The sequence below is a fragment of the Leuciscus leuciscus genome (genome assembly GCF_965113295.1).
Source record: "Leuciscus leuciscus genome assembly, chromosome: 11".
NCBI classification, from domain to species: Eukaryota; Metazoa; Chordata; class Actinopteri; order Cypriniformes; family Leuciscidae; genus Leuciscus; species Leuciscus leuciscus.
In genome coordinates, this window is record NC_138735.1 from 16,060,801 (window position 1) to 16,075,294 (window position 14,494).

A 14,494-nucleotide genomic window follows, 5' to 3' on the forward strand; every position below is an offset into this window, starting at 1 on the left:
TTATAAAATTATTTTCTCGACCAGCGCTGACATTTTTTAAATAAAACAATGGATCTAGCAACAGACACTCTACTGACTATAAGTCTAATAATACTCTACTAATACTCTAATGAGAGTTAGTCGACATGTGCAGTGTTACTGATAGACTTATAGAATGTCTTAAAGGGACCAAAATAAAGTGAAACCAAAGTAACAATTTGATGTGACCACTGACATTGATCATTAATATTATAAAAAAATAAAAATAATAAAAACAGTTTTTGATATCTGAAATGTTCCATCTTCAGGCCGCTCCGGATCCCGGAGAACTGTTTCCACAGATTCCTCTCCGGGCATCGCGTCATCCTCATCTTGGTCCCTCCCTGAGGCCCATGTCGAGAGAGGAAGTAGAGAGTCGTTCAATCTGTACAGCCGATGCTCGGACAGCGTCGAGGGGAGCTGGAGTAGCGATGGATGGGAGAGCCCAAGCGAAAAGGGTTTGTCCAGGTCCAACAGCTTCGAAGGGTTTCTGTGTCCTCCGCTGCCGGGTCAAGTTCCTGTCGAGCCAACAGAGACATCAACTGGCCGAACTGCTCAGGGTGCCGTGGAGGCTTCTCCTGTGAACGAGAGCTCAACAGGTGAGACTGAAATAAGGCTTGGCAGTGCAAAGTCTACAGATAGAGATTTAGCTATTTCATGCATAACTGAGTCAAGTTTTTAACACGTCCGATCACATTTACTGTTGCTCGACCAGCACTGATATTTTTAAAATAAAACAATGGATCTAGCAAGCTAATAATTGTCTCATATTTTTCTGTTTGTTTTTCAGAGTTCTTTGAGTCTCTCTATAACGTGGAAAAGTTAATTGGATCCGGAGTATTTGGCAGGGTTTTCCTGGGAACACGCAAATTTGATGGCAAAAAGGTAAATCTTACTGAATTGTACAAACATTTTGCTCTTGCATGCATCAAAACACATATTTTAAACAATTTACAGATGGTTTAATACTTAATACAAGGCCAGGTGCTTGAAAACTGTTACTGTTATTGAAACTGTTTTTTTGTTTGTTTTTTTGTGCAGGTTGCCATCAAGCGGATACGCAAGAGTGACAATGATTGTTATCTTTATATTGTAAGTTGGCCAAAACCTGAATGTGTATTGAGTTGTTTAAGTGCAGATTACTGTAGTTAATACACCCGTAGGAAGCATTAGGTATAAATGTGATCAACAAATAAGCCTAGAGGCACCAAATAACTTTGAGCTGAAAAGGCTCTTTTGAACGCATCTAAAAAGATCAAAGAATAGTACATTTTAAAATGATGTTTCTTCAGATTTTTACCCAGCTAACCTTCTGTCTGCTTCTTCTCTCTAGCCTGGGAATCCCAAACTTCTCGTTACAGAAGTGGCGCTGCTGATGATGATGAGGCGAGAACCCATAAGCCCCTTCGTCATACAACTGTACGAGTGGTTTGAACATCCTAAAGAATTCACTCTGGTTATGGAGTATCCGGAGCACTACGAGAGCTTGTATGACATAATCACTCGTGAACCTTGGAGTGACTGGTTCTCACGGGTCGTCATGAGACAGGCTGTGCGGGCAGTGCTACACTGCATCCATCATGGTGTTTTCCATAGTGACATTCATGCGGAGAATTTCCTGTTTGAGAAAGACACGCTAGATCTCAAGCTGATAGACTTTGGCTGCGGTCAGCTATTTAGTAGTGAAGGCTACGAGAGCAACATATACAGGGGTGAGCATTTTGGGAGTGTGGAAACCTGAAGGTAGTGACTTACACATTTTTTTATGATGCTTTAAAAAAAAAGCTCAACAATGTGCAAATGTCTTCCTTACAGGACTTGTGCTATACTGCCCACCTGAAGTCATGACAGAACCTCGATTCCACGCCGTCCCAGCAAATGTCTGGTCTCTAGGAGTGTTGCTGTACGCGTTGTCGAACTTTTGTCTTCCTTTTCAGAATAGAACGGAAATCACACAAGCCGAAGTTACATTTCAGAACCCCAACTTATCCAAACGTGAGTGAATAATGATGATAACATTGATAAACACACATAAAGCAAACGAGTTGTACAGAAAGTTAAAGGTTGTAGTGTGTCAGAATTTTTATATATACTGTAGCTCAACGTACACCGAGAGCATCGCTGTTTTCAAAAATGCCAGGTCACATGGTCATGACTAACCAGCTCTCTCCTTATTAAAATGTGTACAGACTGCAGGGATTTGATTGGACAGTGTCTAGCGCGGGATCCAGCTGAACGCCCCAGCTTAGAGCAGATGTTACAACATCCATGGTTTTGATTGTACACTACACTAGATTGGAGAAGCTGAGGAGATTCACTCGATCAGTTTCAGGTGTGTGGAAGTGTAACAAGCAGAGTAGGATTATTATCTTTTGTCTTAAATTCTGGATTATTTGTAGTGAGATTTTCAAATTTGTGTTCATTGTAATGTTCTTGTTATAGTCAAATCACCTTCATTTATATAGCGCTTGATACTATATAATAATGGTAAATCATTATTTCTCCAAAATTATTTTAAAAAGTATTATCTTGTTTTCCACTAAAAAATAAGGCTTGTTTTTACAGAATATTAAAATTATTTCCCCCATTATAATATTATTTTCTCGACCAGCGCTGACATTTTTTAGATAAAACAATGGATCTACTGACTATAAGTAACTTTTCAACTACATGTCAACTTATTCTAACCCTCTACTAATACTCTACTAATACTCTAATGAGAGTTAGTAGACATGTAGGTGCAATGTTTCTTATAGACTTATAGAATGTCTTAAAGGGACCAAAATAAAGTGAAACCAAAGTAACACTTTGATGTGACCACTGACATTGATCATTAATATTATAAAAAAATAAATAAAAATAAAACAGTTTTTGATATCTGAAATGTTCCATCCTCAGGCCTCTCCAGATCCTGGAAAACTGCTTCCACAGATTTTTCTCCGGGCATCACATCCGCCATCGCTGCACTGACGAGAATGTCTCCCAAGCGTTGGGCTGGATGTAATAATCCACATAGCCTCTCTCTATTTACTCCCGAAATCTGAACCGCTGAAGACGAGGTGGATTAAGTTTGTTTTTGAAGAAAATGCTCCCTCAACTCTACCAAAATTCGTTTATGTCTGCTCGAATCATTTTACACCGGACAGCTTTTTGAATGAGGCTCAGTATAAAGCAGGTTTTGCAAAAAAATGGCTCCTGAAGGATGTAGCAGTGCCAACTGTTCGTGATCCAGCTACACATCTAGAAGTATGTATTACGTGTTGGTTTTCCAAATTGCCTTTGAATTTGTCAAGTTCATAATAACATGTTAGACTTATAAAGTTTGTGATAGCATGTGATAGCACCATGAGTCCAGCTATGTTGTTATTTTTTTATCGCGCTGATGGTGGAATCTTTATTTGTTAAGGACAGCACATCAGAACAGAGCAGCCAAACCAGAGATGTTGCTTGCCAGACAGACGCAAAACCGCTGACCAAGTCTGTTGGTACTCAGTTATCAATGAAGACGTTTCATGTTCGCTACAGGAGTTCAGGTATGTTTATGTATTACATGATACTGCTTATACAGAGGACCTATAACTAGTCTTGTTACACAATAAGTGTCACATAACAGTAACACACAACTACTTTGTATATTACAGGTGTCCAGACGACAGATACAGTTTCGGACATTGACAGTTTGTCACCAGCAGCTGGTTTAATATTTAGGACCTCTACACCTATAAAGTGGCCATCAAAGAGACCTCGTGTGGAACTGGAGGAAGAGGATGACGAAGAAACCCTAATGGACACATCATCTGTAGTAGCACCTGAAGAGCAAGATTATACATTTGATCCAGCAGAGACGGACACAACTTTAACGGAGACAGCAGACATGTCGTAAGTTTCAAAACTGTGCATTTGTTTTAGAACAGGGGTGTCAAACTGAGTTCCTTGTTGGCCACAGCACTGCAGAGTTTACCTCTAATCATTATTAAACACACCTGAGGCAGCTAATCAACTCTCTAAGGCTCATTAAAAAAGTTCAAGTATGCCTGTTGATCCTTCTGAAACTGAGTTTAACACCCCTGGTTCAGAATTGTATTATTTTTATTATTATTATATTTTGTTACTTTTGTATTTAATATTTGTTAACCAGTACGAGTTTTTGTTTCTTAGTGCTCAAGCAAAATGAGACGCTAGATCGCCTGAGTGAAAGGGAAAGGGTCATCGTTGGAGGTGACATGAGGGCTGACTCACCAGGTACATAGTTGTAAATAAGAAGGATGCATGGATGCTCAGGTATTTTCCGGATCATGAAGCATAACATGCATAGGTAGTATCTAACTGAATTCAATGCACTCGTGGTAATAATGCTTTGTGTAATATTACTTTCAAAGGCCACTCTGCAAAGTTTGGAAGCTATACATTGATGGACCTTCAGACCAACACCGTTGTGGACACACCAGAGCTGGTTCAGGTGGAAGAGAAGAAATATCAGTATTAAAAAAAAATTACATTTTGAGAAGTTTAAAACTTCTGGTTTGTCTAAGATGATTGTTTCGTTCCCTATACTTGTCTATTTCAGAGTAACGAAGTGGGAGGAAGCTACCACATGGAAAAAGGATTACAGAGGAGCCTTGCCCTGTTGGAAGCTCGTGGTGTTACTCTGGAGTGTATTGTAACTGACCGTCACCCACAAATACAAAAGTACCTCAGAGCATAGTTCGAATTACAGGGGGTACTGGGGGGTACTATTCATGGATTTCATCAGGTCCCTTTCCACAGGTGTATTAATCAAGCACAATGCAGTCTGAATTCATAATCTAGGTGCTTGATTTTATACACCTGTGGAAAGGGACCTGATGAAACCCATGAATACCCCCCAATGAAGACCCAGTAGGGGACAGAAATATCAGTTTTGGGGGGGTCAGATAATTTTTCTGATATTGTGAAAAAATATAATTACAGTTACAATACAAGTCAACTCCTATTTTCACTGTAGGAACATTTTAATGTAAAGCGATTTCAGACACCCCTATTGTGGACCGTACCATTTTTAACCACGGCGATAGAGAACGACTTCAACTTCTCAAGCAAGTGTCAACGTTGAATGACAAAACGCTAGTTTCATAAAGTATCATTCTTTTCAACATTCCTTATTTGTATATTCAAAAATATTTAAAATAATCTAATTTAATAGTTATAATTTTTCAATGTAAATGATTTAATTTGATTGGTAACAGCCTAGTGTCTAATTATTTTAATTGAATATATTTATCAAATTTAAGAATTTGAAATGAAAGATGGCGCATACATTTAATAAAATGAGGGGAAAATGCCCTTTATAAAGGTACAAAAAATGATTCTGAGTGTTTTCAAACAGTGATGTAATGAAACATTGACAATTTAAGCTTGAAGGGAGTAAAGCCTCTGTTTAGGCTATAAAGGAAATGTAATTTTGCCAAAAGAAGAACTTTTATTTTAAATAAATGTTCATTTTAAATCAGCCTACTTCAGTGTGATGTTACCATATTATCATGCTTAACACTAAGAATTTGAATAATTGTAATGTGATGATCAGATGCAGATCTAAATCAAAGAATATGGGCGGTTTGCGGGTGGATTTTTAATTTTTAAGGCGAGACACTACAGGTGAATAGGGTAAAATGTTTAACTAATAGATATCACCATGAAACTTCCTCAGTTGATTACTTACACAAGTATATAAAAAAAATGTATTACAAGTTTTAGAAATGTATGTTTAATTATGCAAATTAGGCATTATCTCATTAAATATGTACGATTTTGCATATAATTTCGGTAGATAGATCTGAACATATGATAAAGCCAGATGCAAAATTATTTTTTCATTTTGTTAGTCGAAGTGTAAATAACCTAAAATTAAAGTTATTAGTTGTAATTAATGCAATTTTTGTATCATTTCTCATAGGAACTCAGGCATTCTACAAGCTGGAGAAAGTGATGACAAACACGCGGATTTTGAAGGACATCACCAAACTAAGTCCACATCACCAGACTTCATCTTTGGAGTCATTTCATATTCTACGGTTTGCCCCAAAAAATGTGGTGTTTGTCACGGTTCATAGATCCAATGTCTCTCTCTAGTCTCGTGCCTTGTTGTTTACATGTGTGTGAGTGGGTGTGTCCGGATCGTTACGTTACGGTTGATCAGTATCCAGCTGCAATCACTCATCATCACCAGCTGCCACTCATCTCATCTCCTATAAATGCTCACCACTTTCTCATCTCCTTTGTCAGATCGTTGCATGAAGTCTCTGTGTTGTCTGATCCTGTTCCCGTGCCTCGTGTCCCGTCTTGAGTTCCTGTGTTCCGGTTTCGTGTCTTGTTGGATTACGTTTCATGTCTGGATCACGTCATCACTCATCAGAGCACGCTGCACTTCATCCATCACTCCGTGTCTGACCATCAAAGTCCCTGCGCCACCGCCTGCATCACCTGGATTATTCATCATCATCATCATCATCATCATCATCATTGACTATTAAATAAAAGCTTTTTACTTGCACATTGTGTCCTCGTTTCTGACGTAACAGTGTTCCCATTTCTTGGAATGTTGTGCAGGTAATTTAACTGCTGTTAAAATAACTTTACATCACTATAGGCTATTTTCCTGAATTGTGTCTGTGCACTTGCAGACTAAACCTGGCTGCATTTCATTACAATGAAAATGCTGGTCGTGCACAAGCAGCAACATCATCAACAGGATATAAATTTATAAATACATTTTGTTTTATTGCACAGAGTACCTAGATGACCTGCAGGACCTAATATTTGAGCATGTTTTTGTGGACCCTGCTCCATACATGGATGAGGTACTTAAGATACCCATACTATCAGACCTTTGTGCGGAGTATGAGCGGCCAGACAAGGAGGAGGTCATTTCCACCATGGTGTCCAGATTCAATCATCAGCTGGTAGGAAACCAACATATCTGCCCTGATCATCTGGAAACTCACGGCGAACCCTCATCACCACACAGCCTGGAAATCCAGACCTAAATCTAACTCGCTGAGCAAATTCAACTTGTGCTCTCGCGAGAACTCTGGAATACCAGGGTAAGGTTCCATAGTCGGCTCGATAAATGTATGCATTCTGAAGAGAATACATGTTTAAACAAACAGGATCCAATCCAGGATGCTCAGTCATTATAAAGATATTGGGAAGAATGTTGATAAAGCAAACCGGTTTGGTTACCATTGACTTCTACTACATGAAGGGGAAAAAACTGATTAATTTCTCAATATTATTATTATTTTTTTTTATTTTTTTATTTTTTTGTGTTTGACAGAATAAAGAAAGTAATTGAGGTCTGGAACAACATGAGTGTTTGAGTGAATGATGATGAACTATCTCTTCAAGAGGGAAAAACTTTTTGTTTGCCTTGTCAGTTTATTTATTTGTATTTCAACCCTTAAAGAAATAAGCTACACATGTCAACAACAGCAATAGGAATAAAAATGATCAATAAATTATTTTTATTAATAATATTCAAAAAGAATAATTCCACCAAGTAATATTTCATTATGTAACTGTAGACTGTTTGCTGTTGCCAGCAATTAAGCCACTATCAGTATAAACAGGCTTTTTTAATAAAGTTATCAACACTAAATTAATAAAACATCTGAGAGATTATGATAAAGTACAATTAAGACTAGTTTATGGACTTACATGAAAAGCATTTGAACTATATCTCATGACTTTACTGTCACCTTGTGTTCAGATTTGATGGAAGTATAATGTTTGGGGTTTCTTGACAGACTTTGCCATCAAGTGGACATGTGCAGGTACTGCAGGTTTCACTGGACTCTCAGAAATGAGTCTTGTATCATAGTTTCTACTTCATCTGTGAGCTTGTTATAGTCAGCCTGACATACTTTATGTGGATGATGTCCACTGTTTCCCATGCACTTCAGCAGAGCGTCATGCATCTGCTCTCGGCCTCCAATGCTGCAGAGTTTATCCAACTGCTCAACAGGATCCGGTGGGATATCTTGACACTGAAGGGCTTTTAAGACAGCCGGAGCAAACTTCCCGTGGTGTCAAGTCAAGTCAAGTCAAGTTTATTTGTATAGCGCTTTTCACAATACAGATTGTATCAAAGCAGCTTCACAGTATTAAATTAAAATAATACAACAAGTTTGTTTCAAGAGGAATTTATTGATTGATAAAATTAAATTAAATATCCCCAAAATATCCCCAACTGAGCAAGCCAAAGGCAACAGTGGCAAGGAACCGAAAAACTCCATCAAGTGACCTAATGGTGTCCTAAAACTCCATCAGGTGACCTAATGGAGAAAAAAAAAAACCTTGGGAGAACCCAGGCTCAGTCGGGGGCCAGTTCTCCTCTGGCATTTATGAGCTAGAGGCCGGATTGTAGTTTGAACTGTAGGATTATATGAATGCCTGGCTGAAGAGATGCGACTTTAATCTAGTTTTAAACTGGGAGAGCGAGTCTGAGCAACGAACAGTATCAGGAAGACTATTCCAGAGTTTTGGAGCCAAATGTGAAAATGCTCTCCCTCCTTTGGTAGTTCTGGATATCCTAGGTATGACCAAAAGCCTTGAATTTAGTGATCTTAAAGAGCGCGATGGATTATAGGGTGATAGAAGATCCTTAAAATAGACTGGAGCTAAGCCGTTTAGGGCTTTTGTAAGTCAGTAGCAATATCTTATAATTAATACGGAGCTTTATAGGTAACCAATGCAGTGATGATAAAATCGGTGTTATATGATCATATTTTCTTGATCTCGTAAGAACTCTAGCGGCGGCATTTTGGACTAACTGTAGCTTGTTTATTGAGGATGCAGGACAACCAGCTAATAAAGCATTACAGTAATCCAGTCTCGAGGTCATGAATGCATGAACTAACTTTTCTGCATCAGAAACTGATAGCATATTACGTAGCTTAGCAATGTTTCTAAGGTGGAAAAAGGCTGTTTTTGTAACATATGAAATATGATTATTTTTTTTATTTTTTATTTTATTTTTTTTATTCATTTAGTTGACGCTTTTATCCAAAGCGACTTACAATTGCTATATATGTCAGAGGTCGCACGCCTCTGGAGCAACTAGGGGTTAAGTGTCTTGCTCAGGGACACATTGGTGTCTCACAGTGGATTCGAACCCGGGTCTCTCACACCAAAGGCATGTGTCTTATCCATTGCGCCACCACCACCACCATTTTCAAAAGACAGGTTGCAATCGAGTATAACACCTTTTACTGTAGAGGATAAAGTAACAGGACATCCTATGATGTTAAAGTTGTATTGTGCAAGGTTTTGTGGGCGGTTTTTTGAACCGATAAGTATTACCTCTGTCTTGTCTGGATTTAATAAAAGAAAATTACGCGTCATCCAATCTTTTATATCTTTAACTAGGGATGGGGCCGATCCGATCCAGTATCGGTATCGGGACCGATACCAGCGTAATTCACGTATCGGATTTTCCCGATCCAACCTGCGGAGATATCCGATATCCTTGAGTCATGTCTGCGCTTTAACGTTGTCTGCTGAAATGACTCCAAAAGTGATTCCCGCCGGCTAGTCTGCTAGCTGGCTGCAAACTGCGGAATGGATTTCCTGAACGGAGGCGCGGCTCAATGAGACACAGAGTTATGAGACACGCCACCGCTCAGGAAATCCATTCCGCAGTTTGCGGCCGCTGTGTGGAAATTCTTCACACTGGAAACACCGCAGAGCAAGACAGCAAAATGCAATGTTTGCAAAGCCGTAATTCAGAGCTCGTTGAAGCTCCCTCGCGTCGTACAACACAACGAATGCAATCAAACATTTAAAAAAGCACCACGTTACTGTGCGTTCACACCAAACGCGAATAGCGCGTCAAATTCGCGTCTGCCGCGTCTAGTTGGACGCTTGAATATTTTGAATCCATTCGCGCGCCCAGAGCGAAATTGACGCTCGTAAAAAGCAAAAGTTTGAAGCGAAATTGACGCGCGTCTGAGGCGAAATCCGCTTGTCTGTTTGCACATGGCTGATGTTGATCGAGCATTCATCGAGAGAGTTACAGCATCGGAGCGAGGATCACCCTTTAGATAGTGTGTGTGTGTGTGTGTGTGTGTGTGTGTAAGATGTTTACACTTGCACTTTTCTTATATTTCAAGACTCAAGTATTTGACATTTTGGGAATGTAATAAATATTGACATGACCTACAGTTGCATATTTGTTTTCAGAATGGGATTTTTCCTGTTAACAGGATTTACTGTTTTTCTGACTTCCTTTTCTGACCTTATACTTACCATACATGCATAAATATGTAGGCCTACATATCATACTTGCCTGTTGAGAGGAGTTTATTTCAGCATCATATAAAATAAACAATAATGATAATAATAATATTAAAGCAAACACAGCTCTGGTATCGGAATAGTATCGGTATCGGCCGATATCCAAATTCAGGTATCGGGATCGGATCGGAAGTGAAAAAATGTGGATCGGTGCATCCCTATCTTTAACACACTCTGTCAAATTGGAAAATTTAGCGTTTTCATCCGGCCGTGATGAAATATATATTTGAGTGTCATCAGCATAACAATGGAAACTAATTCCATGTTTCCTTATAATATTTCCAAGTGGCATCATATATATGGAAAATAACAGAGGACCTAATACAGATCCCCGCGGCACTCCATAGTTTACTGGAGTTATGATCGATTTTTCTCCATTTAAATAGACAAAATGGTAGCGGTCAGATAGGTATGATTTGAACCAGCTTAATGCTTGTCCTTGAACACCAGTATAATTTTGTAGTCGATCTAAGAGTAATGTATGATCTATAGTATCGAACGCAGCACTAAGATCAAGTAAAACTAGTATTGAGATACAGCCTTGGTCAGAAGCTAAAAGTAAATCATTTGTGATTTTAACGAGCGCAGTTTCAGTGCTATGATGCGGTCTGAATCCAGACTGAAACTTTTCATAGATCTCATTTTGTTGCAAGAAAGAGCCCAGTTGAGCGGACACAACTTTTTCTAATATTTTAGACATAAATGGAAGATTTGAAATGGGTCTATAATTTGCTAGATTATTATGATCTAATTGTGGTTTCTTAATGAGAGGTTTTATAACTGCCAGTTTAAATGTTCTTGGAACATGACCTAAAGATAAAGACGAGTTAATAATATTGAGGAGAGGCTCTTCCACTACAGGTAACACTTCTTTCAGTAGTTTAGTTGGTATAGGATCTAATAAACATGTTGTTGTTTTAGATGAAGTGATAAGTTTATTTAACTCTTTTTGTTCTATAGTTGTAAAGCACTGTAATTGTTCTTGCGGGGTGATAATTGAAGCTGAATTATAAGGCACGATTGAAGATTGAACGTTTACAATTGTGGTTCTGATGCTTTCTATTTTCTCAGTGAAGAAGTTCATGAAATCATTACTACTGAACTGTAACGGGATATTTTGTTCGGGTGACGTCTGTTTATTTGTTAGTCTAGCCACGGTGCTAAATAAAAACCTTGGATTGTTTTGGTTGTTTTCTATTAGTTTGCGGAGGTGCTCAGCCCTGGCCGCTTTTAGGGCCTTTTTATAACGTGACATACTGTCTTTCCACGCGATTCTAAAGACCTCTAAATTAGTTTCCATTTACGCTCTAAAATACGGGTTTCTCTCTTTAAAACATGCGTAGTATTGTTATACCATGGTGCTTTATTTTTCTCTCTGACCTTTTTTAATTTAATAGGTGCAACCACATCCAATGTCCTAGAGAGAATGGTGCTCATAGTGCTAGTTAGTTCTTCTAGTTCATCTGTTTGTTTGGGTTCAGGCGGCAGCTGAGACAGATTAGATAAGCAATTTGAGAAATTATCTATGGTGGATGGGAGGATTGTTCTGCCTGGTTGATAACGCGACGCCGCATGACATATTACAGCAGTACGTAATATGCAAGTTACCATGTAGTGATAGACTATGATTTGGACTTTTGGTTACTAGTCAAAGGGTATTTAACAGTGTGCAGTGGAGCATATCACAAGGTGCAGTGGAGCATATCGCAGGTTTTGACATGTATACGATCGGCGACTACTTTCCCAACCGCTGTGTGAGTGTCCATTATGAAGCCTGTTGTCGCGTGCACCTCCTGTATGGCCCTCAAACAGTCTTCTTCAGAGCACCAACCAGCTTGAAGTTCCAGATTTATCTTCTGCCGTAAAGTCTCCGACACTTTAAAGATGCGCTCTCTTTCTAGATTCAAAAACAGATCTCTGACAAGACTTCCATCCCCACCGGAAGCGTGATGGATGAACCTCTCAAGGTTGGAAGACTTCAGGATATCAATGGCAGGAGAGTTTGAAACCTGCAGCTTCCGGTTGCGGAGATCATACTTGCCACTAGCGATGAAGTCGGATATGATGCAGTTATGATTGGATGCACAGATCACCTTCCGTATGGGTATTCCCATTTGTTTGGCATACAGGGCTGACATGGCATTGCCAAAGTTTCCGGTAGGGATGCACACGTCAATGGGGTCTCCGAAAGTCAGCGTGCGATTTCTAAGCAGGTCCATGTACGCCGAGCAGTGATAGACCACCTGAGGGAGCAGTCGGGCCCAGTTTATCGAGTTTGCGGTGCTGAGAACCGTGGCATATTCCACAGCTAAATGTCCGATCAAGCTCGAGTCCCCAAACATTCGTTTAATGCTCCTCTGGCAGAAGTCAAAATTGGACAGGACGCTGATGGACTTGGCATTGCCCTCCTGAAATCCTGTCATCTGTAGCTTCTGAATCTCACTCACTCCGTTCTCAGGGAAAACCACAAGCACGCCGATCCTCTCCCAGTCACTGTCTTTAAGATTTCTGAAGCCGTTCAGCACCGCGCTTCCGGTATCTCCAGATGTGGCCACTAGAATCAGGTAGTTGCACATCTGTGGCAGGCAGTGGGCAAACAGCTGAGGCATCAACTGCAGTGCCAGGTCTTTAAACGAGGCAGTTGGGCCGTGAAAGAGTTCTAGAAGATACTGATGATCAGTGAGGTGCTTTAGAGGCACAACCGACTGATCGGCGAAGTTCTGGCCGTAAGCACGACACACCATTGTGCTCAATTCTACAGGGGACACATCCATAGGATGGATACAGTTTTCCAGTATGGCCACAGCTCTCGTGGCATGGCTGGATATTCTCAACCATTCTGAAGGTTCCAGTTTGGGGAAACCTTTTTTTGGTACATAAAGCCCTCCATCTGGTGCAAGACCCTCTATGACGACATCACTGAAGAACTTGGGGTCACTTGACATTTGGCTCCTCGTTGAAACAAACACCTCTGATTCTGAATCCTCATATCTGAGCAGAGTCCTCAGGACTTTATCAGCCACGTCCTCCACGGAGTCTCCCGTCCCACAAAGGACTCTCGCATCTAGCCATTTCTCATAAAACTGCTTCCTGTAATGTAATATCTCTCTCATAGAAACACCAGCATCCTGACCCACAATCCTGTTCACCTTCATTCGAGAGAGTCTCTGCATGATATCTTCTGTGTCCACATCCAGGTACACGGCCAGTCCAGGACGCTTCAGGTGCCGCATGGCGTCCGAATGCAGGGGATTGGAGCCGGTCAGAGAGATGACACTTCCTGTGGCTGCAAACCTGCACACTGCTTTACCTTCTTCTTCAATAAAACCATCACCACCAATTTCAGAGAGCTTGTCTGCCACACTCATTCCCCACGTCCTTTCGAGAACATCGCCATCTATATCAATAACAGGCATACCTAGTCTGTGTCCCGGAATCCGCCCTACACAGGTCTTCCCTGCTCCAGGAGGACCCATCAGGAGAATGTTTCTTTCATGCGGTTTAGAGTTTTGATTTGATAGCCGTGCTGTAGTGAAGTATGAAGGAGCAAATAGCAGGTGGGTCCTCAGCTTGCTCACTTTAGCCAACAGCTGGCCGAAACTTGCAGGGATCATCTTGGAAAAAAGATCAAATAATCTAGGAAGCAGAAATATGTTTCAGAATTAAAATCATGTCAGTAGATTACAGATAATTTGCTAAAATACAAAATGTAATGTTTAGGCCTGGTTTCACAGACAGGGCTTAGAGTAAGCCAGGATTAGGCCTTAGTTAAATTAGAGCATTTGAGTAGCTTTAATAAACGTGTCTTAGAAAAAACATGACTGTGTGCATCTTGAAACAAAACAATGGCACTGACATATTTTAAGATATGTCAGTGCAAGATGCTTTTAGTTAAAACAGCTCAAACATACATTTTAGTCTGGGACTATCTGAAGACTTGTCTGTGAAACTGAGGGATATTGTATAGGCCTTTATCACAACACATTAGAACGCTGGAAGTAACCGCGAAGCAGTGTACTGAGTCTTCCGGTTATTGCACTGGACTACTTCGCTCTCGCATCTGCCAAAAGTTTCTTTTTTTGTTTTGTTTTCTTGATTCCATTTTAATGGTTTGATTAAATTGTTATAACCAATTATTTAAAATGTA

General features: G+C 39.9%; 2 protein-coding genes across 2 annotated transcripts in view; one reads left to right on the forward strand and one right to left on the reverse strand.

The window, feature by feature from the left end:
• LOC309509909 (uncharacterized protein) overlaps nt 1-4,260 on the forward strand; it is a 34,772-nt gene extending 30,512 nt beyond the window's left edge. Inside the window, exons 8-17 of the mRNA XM_082184902.1 lie at nt 288-617; nt 809-903; nt 1,060-1,110; nt 1,352-1,730; nt 1,834-2,013; nt 2,208-2,350; nt 2,917-3,264; nt 3,425-3,551; nt 3,660-3,897; nt 4,177-4,260. Coding sequence (XP_082041028.1) covers nt 288-617; nt 809-903; nt 1,060-1,110; nt 1,352-1,730; nt 1,834-2,013; nt 2,208-2,296 — 1,124 coding nt within the window. The 3' untranslated portion in view covers nt 2,297-2,350; nt 2,917-3,264; nt 3,425-3,551; nt 3,660-3,897; nt 4,177-4,260. The remainder of the gene's footprint in view (nt 1-287; nt 618-808; nt 904-1,059; nt 1,111-1,351; nt 1,731-1,833; nt 2,014-2,207; nt 2,351-2,916; nt 3,265-3,424; nt 3,552-3,659; nt 3,898-4,176) is intronic.
• Nucleotides 4,261-7,500: 3,240 nt separating this feature from the next.
• On the reverse strand, nt 7,501-14,162 carry LOC309509919 (threonine synthase-like 1). Its single transcript, XM_082184915.1, has 2 exons — nt 12,034-14,162; nt 7,501-8,082 (listed from the first exon to the last, which is right to left on the reverse strand). Exons 1-2 carry the CDS (start codon nt 13,959-13,961, stop codon nt 7,839-7,841), a joined length of 2,172 nt encoding a protein of 723 aa, XP_082041041.1. The 5' UTR covers nt 13,962-14,162; the 3' UTR covers nt 7,501-7,838.
• Nucleotides 14,163-14,494: the final 332 nt, after the last annotated feature.